This window comes from Ailuropoda melanoleuca, chromosome 3, assembly GCF_002007445.2.
Source record: "Ailuropoda melanoleuca isolate Jingjing chromosome 3, ASM200744v2, whole genome shotgun sequence".
NCBI lineage: Eukaryota > Metazoa > Chordata > Mammalia > Carnivora > Ursidae > Ailuropoda > Ailuropoda melanoleuca.
The window spans coordinates 138,681,642-138,695,134 of NC_048220.1; the positions used below are offsets into that span (position 1 = coordinate 138,681,642).

Sequence of the window (13,493 nt, forward strand, 5' to 3'; positions counted from 1 at the left end):
TCCCAGACTTGCTTTCCAGCCCTGTCTCCACCATCCCCTCTCCCAGGCAGCCCTCCTTCCCACAGCCTGTTTTTTAACCATTCCCCAGCCAGGCTGAGCACACACTTTTCCCAAATCCGCCAACCCCTCCATGACCTCACGTCTTCACCTGCACTGTTCCTTCATTGGTATTTGTCTTTTCCAGAACTTCTTTGTCTTGTGAGCTGTTCCTTCTCCTTAAGGATTAAGACCTTATGTGAAGAAAGCATATCATATACCAAATTCTGGCCCTCATGTGAAGGACATTTTATTTCCTCAGGGCCCCTAGTTCTTTCTCTGGAGTCTGTCTCCACGGGCAACAACAAAATCCACCTGTCTCCTCTAAGTGAAGCAAAACTGTTCCAAAAGAAGAGACTTCGATATAAATCATCCCCCAAACTTTAGCTGGGGGGTGGGGGGGTTGCTCCTTTAACATCTCTCTCATGAAATTGAGAAAAGCATTTGAAAACATTAGTATCCTCTTCGATGGTACCCACTGCTGTGGCTGAGGCTGGGGAATGCCAGTTAGAAGAAACCAGAAGCAAACGCCTGGACACACCGTCCACTCCAGCCCGATTCCTGGAAAGCTGGTTTAGGCTGGGAAACATCAGGTCATCTTAAACACTAACTTACTATTGTCTTCAGTCTTACCTGGATTTCTGAGCTCTCTGACCCCCTTTCACTCGGTCCCAGAGTACTCCCTGGGACTCCACTTTCACATGATCAGGACACGGCGGCTCAAGGAATTTCTTCACGCTGTGGGAAAAATCATTGTCCCCATGGAGCTTACAAGAGAGAGTATGGGGTGGTGGGGGTGGGGGAATAAATTATAGTCATAAAAGCAATGGAAGAGAATTTCAGACAGTCCTAAGTATTGTAGATAAAATAGGATAGTGGGTAAGATGACTCAGGGGGTCAGGCTTTTTTGGCTGGAAGCTTCCAGGAGCTGCCCTCCAAGACATATGAACTGAGACCTAGTAGAGATAAGACAACACCATGCAAAGTCCTGAGTGAAGCCTCCCCAAAAAGACCAGGATCTTGAGATGGGGACAGGAGTCCCGTTTTTAATAGGAAGGAAGCAGTTCGTGGAGGTTGGTGCAGGCAGCTCAGAAACAGGGAAGAGTCCTCTGCATGGGCCTCCCAAGCCCAGTGAAGGAGTTGGCTGTTTTCCTAGATGCAGTAGGAAGCTGCTGGAGGGTTTAAGATCAGAGTTATACTGATGCATAGAAAAGACTGCTCAGATTGGCAGCATGGAGAACGACTCTGTGAGTGTAGGTGGAGGTGTGGCAGAGAAGGGGAGAACATTCCAGAATGACCAATTGGCCAGAGAAACTACCTCAGTAGAACTGAGGAAACATTCTCCCTGCCAAGATGCTTGCTTCACTCGTTCCTTCGTGCCTTCCTTCTTTCAAAACATTTATGTAATGTTTAATATGTACCAGGGGTATTATACGTGCTGGTTAGCAAACATGACCAGAAAGTTGTAGCCTGGCCTCCCAGAGCTTACCACACGTGGAGAGGGAGGTGATCATGGGTCACAGTCCACAATGCAGTGGACGCACTCCCCCTAGGACCATGGGATGGGACTCACAGAGGGCTTTGCTGAGGAAACCCCAAAGAACCCAAGCTCTGCATATGAGTGAGAGGCCCCTGGGCCAGGACCATTCCAGGTGGCAGGAGCAGAGGTGGGAGAGCACAGCCAAGCTGTCAGCCAGTGTGGCCAGTGCAGGGGGCCCAGGGAGGCCGTGGGACACAAGGCTGGCTAGGTGGGAGATGGCAGGTCCAGCAATGCCTGGCGAGCCATGGGACTATCTGGTCTTTACGCCAAGGACAGTAGGAACCAGTGAAGGGTTTTAAGCAGAGAAGTGGTACAATTAGGTTTGTGTTTGTGCCTATTTAGATGCCTCGGGGAAGAAGAAGGGTGGGTGGGAGGTGGCTTGGTCAGCTGGGTGAAAGGTGAGGAAAAGGTCTGGGGAGACAGTAATGGGGTAGAGGGGATATCTGGGATTCCAGAGGTTTCAAGGGGAGGCTGATAACAGCCTTTCTTTTGACCAAGAGTGAAGAGCTTGGATCCCTCCTGGACTCATGATTCCTTACAAAGTGCACCTGTTCTGAGTTTGGGCTGTGTGTGTGTGTACGTGCACACGTGTATATACAGGCACCCACACAAACGAACCCATGTGAGTGCATCTGTGCAGAATCCCTGGGACTGTTCCCCTAGAGATCTTGTTCAAAAGACGTATTGATATATGCCTTATAAGCCTAATAGAGCAGTCACTAGCTGGTTAATTATATAGGCTGAATTTAATTCTTTACTAATCACTTTCCGATAGCACAGGCTCACCTGACTTCATCTTAGCCATCGAGGGTCTATATGACACTGCTAATCTTAATTTATAGGTATTCTGTAGATTTTTATTTTATGTGAACAAAGAACAGAATTTTAGTTGGCTGCTATTATAAGCAGAAGGACTGCGCTCTCTTGATGTTGCCGAGGTGGTTTAGAATCATGCAAGAGAAGGAACTTAAACTAATAAGAGAAAGAGGCTTCCTGTGTTTCGATCCCTAATTGTTTTTCAGTTTGATCCCATAGCCAAAAAATTTCAGTAGTTTGCCGACTATCAGCACTTACGGATATTTTGTAGCAGAGATATTACTGTACTCTATGTCCTTTTTGAGAATATGTGTGGCTGTCTAAAATGTTATGTAAATTTATTAAATACTTAATGCACAGTCCATCAAATGCTTTCTCTTAAAAACTGAGCGAATTCAAAAGGAGTCCTACTGCATATTGTCTTCAGAGCCCATAAAGGGAGTGCTAACATGTTCCAAGGTTTGCTTGACAACCTCTACTAGTTGTGATAAAGGGAAGATAAAGAGAACAGGTTAGAATCTACCCGGACACTTTCAACCTTTGTCTGTTCCTTCTCTGCCCCATTTTTCATGACTCCTCTTCTCAGATGACAGCACTGACCTGGTACCAACAGGGTGTATGCTTTTGAGTTGTTTTTCCAGGAGAAGAGTGGTTATTGTAAAGCCACCTCATTTCTCTTCCACCCTATCCGTTGGATAAATAGTACCCTTTCGTGGCATGTGGGGTCAAGTTTTTATCTGTGGTCTCAGAGGTTGCTTTTTTATTTCTCTGTTAAAAATTGGTTCCCTGCTACAGAAATAGAATTCATACAGTTGGCCTTGTTAGCTCCGTGTTCTAGCTGGTTGAGCTGATTGATTTCATAAAACAATATTCATTTGCATAATGGTACAATCAATCTTGTGTTTGGGGATGGACTTAAATGTCTCAGAGCATATTTGCTAAAACGAAGTAAACAACCAGCTTCTTGGAGTAGCTCAGATGTGAAAAGGGGATTACAGAAGAAGACTGTACAATGCAAAAAACTGCTTATTAACATTGTATGAATAAACCTAACTCTTTAATTTCCTTTTATAACGTCTTCGTGTTGCTCTCTTTTTATCCCCAGAGAATCGTTTAGGGAATCTGTGTATTTTTCAAGAAGAGATTATGATAACAGTAGCAACAATACCAATCATAAAAATAATAAAAATGGTATCAAGTGCTATCACAGCGTTTCAGATTGGAGCCATCCAGTTATATTTTCTCTGGTCTGATGATTTAGCTAAACGCTGTACCTAGAGAAGGCCATTGAAAAAATACATTAGAAAACCAATGTGACCTTATAAATTCTCCATTTAAGCCCAAATCAAAAATGTATATATTAATAAAATCATGTGACACTTCAAGTCATTTTTTGGTAATCTTTGTAAACATGTAAATTCAGTTGATGCATTTAAGATTATATATATATATATATATATTCTGCATATGATAGTATGTGTATACACAGATTCACTTCCAAGCCATCTACTTAGGAAGTCCTTTCCAGTGCTTTTCAGTGGATACGTATGTAAGAAGACCATTTGTGAAATAGTTTCACGTAAACTCTTAAGTGCATTTCGTAAATGGGTTATCGGTGTGTTGACACTGTGGGATGATTTCTCTCTCATGTTCTCCTGCCTTCCTCTTGTTCAGAGAATTCGGATGGAGAGACCCGGAACTGCCGGAAGTGATTCAAATGCTCCAACACCAGTTTCCTTCGGTCCAGTCTAACGCTGCAGCCTACTTACAGCACCTCTGTTTTGGAGACAACAAAATTAAAGCTGAGGTAAGCACTCCTTGGATTCTGAAGGGCCTGGGGGCAGATTCATCACCCCTGAGGTCTGTAGAGTATGTTGAAAGGGGAAAGAAATAAGAAAAATCAAGCTGTGTGTCCAATTTTAGATCCATATTTAAGACTGAAATGGCACTAATTAATTGGCATGCATATGCATATAGTCTTCTTTTTTTTTATGATTTTTTATTACGTTAGCCACCATACAGTACATCCCCGGTTTCCGATGTAAAGTTTGATGATTCATTAGTTGCGTATAACACCCAGTGCTCCATGCAATACGTGCCTTCTTTTTTAATATTTAAGTGCTGAGGAGTAGGTGACCAAAGGTCCCTGCTGGTGTTAACACTAGACTTTTCATAGGACTTGTATTCTTCCTCCCAATTCCATCTCGGGAGTTCTCTCTGCCTCGAAATCTTCAAGAAATACAAATCATCTTACTTTGCAAAATTACTACAGTCAACCTATGGTATCATCTGTCCTTCCTGGAAAACTCACTTCTAGGGTGAGAGCTTTAGGCAATAAACAAGTTCTGTGCTATAATCAAGAATTTTGAGCCATTTACAAAATTACCAGTGAATGTAATACGGATACGTGTGGACCATGAAAGAGCATATTGTCTGTGTCCATTATGTAAACAACTGTTAGGGTGCTTTGGTTCTTGGAATATTTTGTATATACATTTTGCTGTGTGATATTTCTGGAAAAGCACAGTGGTCAGCATAGCTCGCTCTGATTTTTTTTAGGCAAGGGACAAGTGTTTGCATATAGTCTGCTGAGTAATCAAATTTTTAAAAAAGATTTGATAAGCTATAAAGAGTCATCTCCATTGCATGGAAGTAATTTTGAGGATGAGTTGAAATTAGTTTAAGAGTGGAAAGAAGAATTTTGGAGATATAATTGCAATTTATTATAAATGTTGCTTGCTTGCACTGGGATAGATATAGCCTAGCAGCTTTTCATCATTTCTTTCTGTCTTCCACTGGGACTCAAAGGACTTATCAGAAAAGTCACATGTCTTTGTGGATTGAATATAGGACAGTGGTTTTCAGCCAGGTGCGATTTTGCCTCCCAAGAGACAGCTGACAACATCTGGAGACATCTGTGGGTGTCACTAGTGGAGAGGGCTGTGGTGGTGCCATCAGCGTGTCGTGGGCAGGGTTAGGGCTGCTGAGAACACCCTAAAATTCACATGCACAGGGCAGCACCCACAACAAAGAATCATCCAGTCCCAAAGGTCAACGGTGCCAACATTGAGATTAAGACAAATATTGTTCATCTAAGATACATTTAAAAGGTCATACAATACTATTGAAATTACATTAAATGATCTAAAAATAAATTAAAGTTATGTGGCTTCTGTCCCAAACGGAACTTATCTCAATCCTTCTATGCCTTTAATAGAAAACAAAAGAGCCACTCAAAATGCTGGACAGATTTCTGATTAGGGGATTACGTACCATCATTTTTGCAAGGTTACAACTTTGAGGGCTTCTTTAAAGGCCAAGGAAGCATTTGATTCCGTTGTTAGCATAAGGTTGGATCCAGAGTATTGTGATACCCCTACAAAAGCAGGATCGTGGTTCTGAAGTGAAGACTGATGCCACCACGCATACACCCAGAAAATACAAAAACGTGGGTTACTCACATAATGAGGCTTCTTGGAATGGTCAGGGTGGCTCCGGAGCAGGACTGAAAATGGCTTTAGAGCAGGAAAGGAAGTTGGCTTGGGTTTTTATGGTGATTATGGTAATTATGGGGTGGAGCCAGGGTGAGGTTCTCACTATGTGGACAGGGGCTGGTGTGATTTGAACTTCCTGTGATGCCAGCCGAAGCATCAGGCTTTCTTATCACTTGCTCAGATGTGGGCAGAGGGGGAGAGGGAGGTTTGAAAGTTGCTGGAAGCCAAACATCTAAAAAAAGTCTGAATCTTTATTATAAAGAGTCCTGTAGTCAGTACAGCCAGTGCAAAGGTCATTGCCCGGGGCAGTGTGAAGCCACTGGTCCCAAGGGCTCTGTCTACATGATCCTTGGACTGGCTTTGAAGCCTCTCAGTGGCACTGACACCCGGCGACGGGCTGTGGACTTGGGTGTGGACTTGGGTGTGGCCGCATCAGAAGCACCCCACGTCCCAGGGCAGACAAGAGGAGGTGCAGTTGGTGGGGGGAATCGATGACGGGCCCAGAGTCCACGTCCGACAGAGGCATCTACCGGTGCTGCTGTCCTGCTCTCACCAGCTGTACCTCCTCGAGCAAGCTGATTGTCCTCTCAGTCCTTAAAATAGAGCTGCTGATACCTCTATTGTGGAGTCTTTGTGGGGCCTAAACAACTTAATGCATGCAAACTGCTTAGTGCTCACATATTCATTCCCTCATTCGTGTTCTTTTTTGGTCAGAAACACAGAACATTGGAGTTACTTTGTATCTTTTTTATGTTCATCTTAAGTTCCTTCCTTTTACTTTATTTAAAATACCAGTTACTGTATTGTATGTCTGTGTGTGCACAGGGGCTTATTTTTCTGATCTTCACCGGGGGTGTCCTCGAGGCTGCCTGTGTCCTCTCGCGGCCTGCAGATTCTTCCAGCAGCCGGCATATAGCACAGTGGCTCATCTCATTGACATCCGTCCTCCACTGCACACACCCCACCCCACACCACCCCACCCCACCCCAGGTTCCAGATGCGGCCAGGACCTCATGAGAATGTTGTCCTGGTTCCCGGGAGGCTGGGAGTAGAAAGATGGGAAGAATCGTGTAGGACTGAGGGCAGCTCCTGATCCACATTGATAAAATGAGACCAAAGTTGGCAAAGGTAAGTTGAAGGGACAGGGTTGGTGCACACGCCTAAAGATTATTTATTTGGGAGAGAGAGAGGGAGGAAAAGCAGAAGCGGGCTGGGGGATGGGGAAGAGGGAGAGGCAGACTCCCCGCTGAGCAAGGAGCCCGATGTGGGGCTTGATTCCAGGACCTTGGGATCATGACCTGAGCTGACGGCAGAGGCTTAACCCACTGAGCCACCCCGACACCCCACACATGCCTAAATAAAACACCAAGTGAGCCACCTGGAGTTTCCCTTTCTTGCTCCTTCAGTCACATGGGGAGCACACGTGTGTGTACACACACACACTCAAGCTTATACACACATAACCTCTGATAGGGACTTGGCACAGTTGTGCCTTGAGTTCTCATCCTAACTCAGAGCCCAAACCATTCGTAATGGTTCTCCCTTTGTGACGGATGGCTGCCTGTCATGTTTTCATACACAGGTATTGATTTTTGTAATTACCTGTTGTTCAAATACTAATCCTGCAGGCACTCGCCTTTCCAACGTACTCCGGCTCCTAGCCTTTCTATTGCATTTTACTGAATTGATTTAGCTCTTCAGTCTGCATTTCATTATTGGTATTGACTTTGCTCACACAATGGATAGACCACTGAACAAAAGGCGGAATTAAATCTCCTCTATGTGGAGGGTCATAAATCATGCCTTTCTACATTCCTTATTACGGTGCTTAGTACGGTTTTCATGTAATGAAGCTAAGAAATTCAGCTCTGTTCCAAATGATGCCTGATCTCATAGGTATGAAGTTGAGAATTCATGTCCATAAATCAGCAGGTGAAAGCCCCATCCCTAAGTTTTCCTCCTGGTCTGGTGAACGTGGATTTGCAGCAGGCTCCAAGGAGCAGGTGGAGCCAGGGGGAGAGACCTGGGGTGGGCAGTTGGCAACCACCGTGACTGAGGTGTCTGTGGACACGGGGTACCCGGACCCAGGCCAGAACAGTCAGTTACAAATGAGACAGGAGGGTTTTCCACGAAGAGCTCAGAGCCAGACTGAGATGCGACCAGAACAGGAGTAGTTGAGGAACCACTAAAGAGGCCTGGCAAGGGGAAAGGGTCAGGATAGGGTCTGGGCTGTTGCTGCAAACACGCCAAGGTTGTGCAGCTCATTCTCACGGACCCAACAAGCATCTGCTACTTGGGCGTCCTCCTGCTGTAGGGCAGAGACACCAGTGGCACCGACGGGAGTCATTAATATTTGAGCTATGTCTGCTACCACGCTGTCTCCTAGATGGTTGGGAAAGTCACAATAAATTGAGCTTTAAATAATCTACAGACTTGTTAAGACATGAAAAAATTTGGAGGAAGAAAAACAAAAAAACCTCAAAACACTCAAAAACAAAACAAAACAAAATAAAACTTGCTCACGTGTATGTACCATCAGCATCATTTGGGAAGTGCCTACACGATGATAATCTTTTAGTATTTTTCATAAGTCCTTTTCTTCATTCTTTCTGGGAATTCCTCAGTTAAGAATTTTAAATATATCCATTGACTTGGGGATAATCCCAGGTGCCTCTCGTGGCTTGTAATGAGTTGAGTTTATTTATGTTCCCCCTTGTGCTTTGTGCCCGGTTCTGCCCGTGCTCACGTTAGGGGAGGCACACGGGTGGGCACCCCATACTCACCCATGAACAATCATACACAAAAAGGATCACAGTATATATTGCTGTATGGCAGCAATCAAGATCATATGTCTCCTAGAAATTTAAAAAAAAAAGTATTTTCACAGTTTCAAGTGAGAAGATTCTTCTTAAAATTCAAAAACTTTCGCTGTTTTGATTTACTTTATAATAAACTAACAGGGGCGGCTGGGTGCCTCAGTCGGTTAAGCGTCTGCCTTCAGCTTAGGTCATGATCCCGGGGTCCTGGGATCGAGCCCTGTATCCAGCTCCCTGCTTAGCAGGGAGCCTTCTCCTCTCTCTCCCTCTGCCCCCCACCCTGCTTGTGCTCTCTCTATCGCACACACTCTCTCTCTCAAATAAATAAATAAAATCTTTTAAAAAAAATAAACTAAGAAATGACATTTAATGGAAGTTTAAAATTAATTGAATAAAAATTTAAATTTTAAAATAATTTTTAAATGCATTTTCTTTTAAGCGTAGCACCATTCCGTTAAACAACATGCCTTTTCAAAAAAACTGGAGGTGTATTGTAGGACTTTGTGATGAACGGACTGTGTCCACTCATCTGTGATGGAAGTGGCCGCTGACCCTTGCTGATGAAGATTTTTAGGATTTTGACCTGACCACCTCTTCTTATAGGAGTTTATTAAATTAGCATTGGCTATCAAATTTGCAGCCAAAATGTCTGAAAATCTTACATAGTAAACTGATGTATTGCAGTGATGAGCGTGATTGCTCGAGGAAACAGTACTGATTTTACTTTCCTAACTCCCAGCAAACCTCTGGGGAGTTGCCTTAACATCCTAATGCCCACAAAGCATTTTTTGTTGTTGTTTTTAAAGAAATGGTGTGTTCCGTTCTAGTGGGAAGGAAGTTGTTTATCAAATCCCATTTTGAGTTAGTAGGGGAACGGGATACTAATAATATATAGATCCTGTTTTTTAAATGATTTTATTTATTTATTAGAGAGAGAGAGAGGGAGCATGGGGGAATGGTGCAGAGGGAGAGGGAGAAGCAGACTCCCTGCTGAGCAGGGAGCCTGATGCTGATGTGGGGCTCGAACCCAGGACCCTGAGATCATGACCACAGCCAAAGGCAGATGCTTAACCCCGTGAGCCACCCAGGTGCACCCAGATCCTATTTTTAAGGAATCCACACCTGTGGGACGGACAGCATAAAGCAGGTAATATGACACCGTGTGTTAAACACAATGGAAACACAAATCCCCAGCCTCTGAGCATGTTAACAAAATGCTCAAAACCCAGCCTGTGGAGTCAGAGAAAGTTCCCTGCTTCCTACAGTGGTGACACTGAATTTTAAATTAGAAGCTACCAAAAAAATATAGCCTAAGCCATATCCCCTTAGAATTAATGGAACAGGGCTTGGATTTAAGAAAATCAGTCCTTGCGAGTCTGTGTTTGTATGTTCGTGCCCATGTCCATATAGTTTCAGCGTCTTTGTACCATTTACACTTAACTGTTTTTCCAGGTTATTGGCACTATGTTTCTCGAGTGATAATAACAGAGATTGGCTTCTTTTCTTTTTTCTTTTCTTTTCTTTTAAGAAAGAGTGAGGGGTGGGGGTTGGAGCAGAGGCAGAAGGAGAAAGAGTTCCAAGCAGACTCCACACTGAGCGTGGGGCTCAATCCCATGACCCCGAGATCACGACCTGAATCGGAACCAAGACTCGGACGTCCCCTGACTGCGCCACCCAGGCGCCCCAGAATTTGTCCCTGTGTTTATACGTACGATCCCCCTCCCCCATGATTTTTATTTTATTCAGAGTGATTTAGAACATTCCGTATGTTAAAAAAAATTGACTTGTTCCTGTCTACTACACTTAAAGAGCTTCGTAATTTCTATTTTATCTTGGTTCTTTCTACCTCATATAGTTCAAGAGAAGGTGCTATCCATCTTTTCAGTTGATTACCTTGGAGCCATTTCTTCTCTTTTCTTCATCATAAATTGTTCTGCCTTGTGTAAGAAAGCCTCTATTAGTTGCTAGATGCGAGTTGACAGTACAGCATGGGCTCTGGGGCCGGGCTGCCTGCCCTTGAACCCTGGCTCTTCTGCTCTCTAGCTCTGGGATCTTGGGCAACTTTCTTTACCTCTCTGAGCCTCAGACTCCCAGACTATCAAATGACATGGAAAACCCACGTCACTGCAGAGACAAACCACAAAGGCTGCCAACCAGAGTAAGTGCTTGAGGAATGTGGGTTATCGTTAGTCTATGTTGGAAATATAAGGTAAGGAACTCTTTTCCAAACCATTAAATGTAAAAGCAATCTCATAGTGTTAGAGACAGAATGGTTTATGTGTTCTGCTTTACTTGTATTTTTTGTTTTTTGGCTTAAGATTTTATTTATTTATACGACAGAGAGACAGCCAGTGAGAGAGGGAACACAGCAGGGGGAGTGGGAGAGGAAGAAGCAGGCTCCCAGCGGAGGAGCCCGATGTGGGGCTCGATCCCAGAACGCCGGGATCACGCCCTGAGCCGAAGGCAGACGCTTAATGACTGCGCCACCCAGGCGCCCCTACCTGTATTTTTTGAAATCTACTGTTGTCAACAAAAGACACTGAAAGCACACGCTGTGTGTGGGTCTCTGCAGGGCCACTGTTCAAACAAGTAGATTCAACCACAGGCCTCTGGGAAATTAGAATCAAAAAGACATTTTTGTATGCCAACAGAGCAGAACACAGAAACAGGCCCAAATGCTTAATATACTGATATTTTATGAAGGTAGGATTTATGAGATTTTCATTCAACATCTAGATATTCACTAATCAGCTACAAAGTTCCAGGCTCTGGGGATGCCTGCGTTGCTCAGTCGGTGAAGCATGTGCCTTCGGCTCAGATTATGATCCCAGGGTCCTGGGATCGAGTCCCACATCNAAGGTAGGATTTATGAGATTTTCATTCAACATCTAGATATTCACTAATCAGCTACAAAGTTCCAGGCTCTGGAGATGCCTGCGTTGCTCAGTCGGTGAAGCATGTGCCTTCGGCTCAGATTATGATCCCGGGGTCCTGGGATCGAGTCCCACATTGGGCTCCCTGCTCAGCAGGGAGCCTGCTTCTCCCTCTGCCTGTTCTCTCTCTGTCTTTCCGACAAATAAACAAATAAAATCTTAAAAAAAAAAAAAAGAAGTTGTTTCAGGCTCTGTTCTTAGTCCTGTCATTACAGCAGTGAACACACTAGACTTAGGAGAACAGCAGGGAGGCAAGAGTAAACAAAAACAGAAATGTGTGACACGTCAGGTGGTGTCATGAAGAAAGCACAGCACAGGAATGAGGGTAGAGGGTGATGGGTATGTGGAGGTGAGATCATCGCTATCTTATATGAGGTGGTTGGGAAGGTCATCACCGAAAAGCAGCGTTGGAGCAGTGCCCGAAGGCTGAGAGAGAGAGAGAGCACGGAGTTCGTTGTCTGAGCAGGAGTGACCCACGCACAAAGCCAACACACCCAAGGGGGGAGTGTGCTTGCTCGTGCAGCGAGGGTGCCTTCGTTTCTTGTGGCTGCTGTAACAGAGAGCTACAAATGGGGTGATTTAAACAACACAGAGTTACTCTCCCGTAATTCTGGAGGCCCAAAGTCAGAGATCAAAGTATGGGCGGGGCCAGGCTCCTTCTGAGACTCTGGGTAGAATCTGGGTAGAATGAATATTCCCTTGCATCTTCCAGCTTCTGGTGATGGCCCTTGGCTTCTAGCTGCCTCCCTCCAGTCTCTGCCTCTGACATGACAGGGCCCTCTCCTCTGTATGCACGTTTGTCTGTGTCTCTCTTTCCAGATAAGTCCCATTCATAGATATGGGGAGTTAGGATAAACCTATGTTTTGGGAGGCACAATCCAGCCCATAACAAAGAGTATCCAGGAGTGTGGTTGGAACCTAGAGCTCTGTCTAGGGGTAGGAGATGAGATCAGAAAGGTCAGTGTCCATGGTTGCATCATGTAAGCCTTGCAAGCCAAAGGCCTTATCATCAATGTGGACAAATCCGGACCTTCTTTTTGGCCAAGTGGTTGAGAAGGTAGCACATTTCAAGAAAGAATGCTTAGAGATTTTTGGAGTCCATTAAATGGTCATCAGAGAGGGTAGCTGGTGATATGAACGATCAGGAGAAGGGGAGTGGGTAAATGAGGAGGGTAGGATTGCCTGGGTGCTTCTGAGGTGCAGTCAAAGAAGGAGGAAGGTAGACTTCAGGTAGCCTCCTGTCGTGATCTCAGAGTGATAAGAAAGTGTGATAAAAACCATGTGGCTTATTAGGTCTGAAGGAAATCTGGGTAGTTTCTGAGAGGACATAGAAGCATTTGGAATGATGCTGGTGCAAAGGAGAAAGACTTAGAAATGAGAGAATGTCAGTGAATGGGAGGGGTGGAGGGGCTGGAGCGTGTGACCTTCTAGGACAAGGCTGTGAGAATTGGCCGGGAGGCAGGAGGCGGAAGAGGGGGACAAGGAGGCTTTCCTCAGAGGTGGATGACGGGGAAAGTAGTAGTGTCCTGTGTCCGCAGCCAGCAGGAAACTTCTAGGTGACCGGTGACAGGTCTGCATAAAGAGAAGGAAGGAGGCAGTGGCTGTAACACAGAGAACTGTTAGACCTGTTTCCAAAGTGCTTCGTGATCTTTTATGTTTAAATACCATCATGGCAGAAGGAGGAAGAATGCAGAGTGATAAGGGCCAGGCATACTGGTCGGAGGGGGAAGATTGACTCTGGGTCCTGGGCAGCGCTTTGCCCATGGGGAAGTTAAGGCTTCTCAGGGCTTTGAGCTCTTGCGAACTCAGGAGAGACAGTGTGTGATCCGTGCCGAGCATCACCACAGCCGGAGGCGAG

The 13,493-nt window shown here is 44.9% G+C and overlaps 1 protein-coding gene across 1 annotated transcript in view; it reads left to right on the forward strand.

Moving 5' to 3' along the window:
• The window catches only part of CTNND2 (catenin delta 2), a 966,176-nt gene that overhangs the window by 680,041 nt on the left and 272,642 nt on the right, over positions 1-13,493 (forward strand). Inside the window, exon 10 of the mRNA XM_034657085.1 lies at positions 4,067-4,199. Coding sequence (XP_034512976.1) covers positions 4,067-4,199 — 133 coding nt within the window. The remainder of the gene's footprint in view (positions 1-4,066; positions 4,200-13,493) is intronic.